The 1,630-nt window shown below is 40.7% G+C and overlaps 1 protein-coding gene across 1 annotated transcript in view; it reads right to left on the bottom strand. All coding sequences in view use genetic code 11, as the record gives it.

The window, feature by feature from the left end:
• Positions 1–1,219: 1,219 nt before the first annotated feature.
• EGR_02869 (hypothetical protein) overlaps positions 1,220–1,630 on the bottom strand; it is a gene marked incomplete at both ends in the record, with an annotated part of 3,145 nt that continues 2,734 nt past the window's right edge. The window contains 2 exons of the mRNA XM_024492118.1: positions 1,220–1,329; positions 1,380–1,458. Coding sequence (XP_024353612.1) covers positions 1,220–1,329; positions 1,380–1,458 — 189 coding nt within the window. The remainder of the gene's footprint in view (positions 1,330–1,379; positions 1,459–1,630) is intronic.

The raw sequence follows: 1,630 nt of genomic DNA, 5'->3' as shown, positions 1-1,630 counted from the left end.
CCTTATTCGTTACTAGATTGTGCCTTGATTAGAGTTAGTGACTCTTTGTGCCATTTATTAAGTGATTTTTCCACCCTGCAATCAAGGATTGGCATTCTTTTTCTCAATTAATAGCATAACACCAAACTACACGATAAAAACAGCCAAAATACGAAAATTTCGCCTCGAGACTTTTTCATCTAGAACCGTGTTTAATGGGAAGGGGGACTTCTGCATATGTTAGAAAAAGAAGTTTTGAAGTGTGTTATTTTTTTGTCTTGCTATCTAAAAAAACGTGAAGGCTTCTCAGATTGGCTAAACCATCATGGAGCAGTCTGTGTTAGCTTACGACATAATTAAACAAGATCGAATTGCAGTTAGACCTTCTGAGTGCTTGCAATTTTATCCAAGGCAGAAAAGCTACTGCTACAAATTATGAATTATCCTCATTCTCCTCCACTCCTTTCACCACACTACAAGTTACAGGTACTAATAGTAGAAGTCATTCAGATTATACTCTCTCAGTTCATCCAACCAATGGACATGTTGAAGGAGGCGCAGGATGACCTTCTCCTTCACGCGGTCCCCTCATAGGCCTACCTGCATTCAGCTGTCCTCTGGGCTGGAAAAAGCTTCGGTAGTGAAGCATTAGTTAGTAGGGTTGAAACATTGTGTGACAGTCGGCCTGCCCACCTGGATGCCTACCCATCTAACCACCTACCTGCTTATCAGCTGTCTCTGCCTAAATACCTGCTTGCTTAGTGTCTGTCATGACACTCGACGCACAATAACCAACTTCTAAAAATGAAATCTAGAATTCGATGATTGTGATCACCGGTAACCCTCCAACACTCGGCTCTTCTACATTACCCCGACAATTCACACGCCAAATCTGCAGGCGTCCCTATTTCGGTGTTCCTCCAAAAGACTACAAGAACACAGAAATAACTGTCATGTTGCGGAAGTGTCACACACCACCATAGTAGACACCGTCACTGACGTTCAGAGGCACAGATGCGTGGTCATGATGGAAACGCTGACACCAACCAAATATGTCAGTAAACCTAAATGGCAAAACCTTCACCTATCAGCTATCAGTGTTGCCAACTGGACTGAACTGTGTCTGAACTCCTTAGTGCATGTGAGTAGATATTCGTGGACATTTGGTTGGCATGAAGTCCGTCACCATAACCATCTTTCTTAAGTGAACCACCTTTGAAATGAAATGGGATAAACTGGACTACAGACAGACAAGTGCAACAACGGCACCTATATAATGCAAATGTAATGTTTGTTCAAAAATCATCGTTTGAATTTCAGTATAGTGCTCAAAATTGCCTTGTTGGTTGACTAGATATTTCATTTGACGTAGACTGGCCTTTTTACACATGAGTTACTACAATTTGTTTCTATATCCAAGAAATTTAAAAAATTATGAACTTTGCTGATTGTTGGACTATTCGTACTTTGTTTCCACTTCTTTGTGAGAGCAAATCAGATAGATATACTGCGTGAACAAAAACTACACTCGCAATACAAAATTTAAGTAAAAGTCCCTTAGTGAAGATGAGTGAATACTTGAAAGTCAACCCTTTACTTTGACCCTGTGGGCAGCAAATTGCCTTTTCTGAGTGATTTCTCCTCGCTAGCT

This window comes from Echinococcus granulosus, assembly GCF_000524195.1.
Source record: "Echinococcus granulosus chromosome Unknown EG_S00013, whole genome shotgun sequence".
In the NCBI taxonomy this organism is placed as follows: Eukaryota; Metazoa; Platyhelminthes; class Cestoda; order Cyclophyllidea; family Taeniidae; genus Echinococcus; species Echinococcus granulosus.
This window is presented reverse-complemented; position numbering and strand designations above follow the sequence as displayed.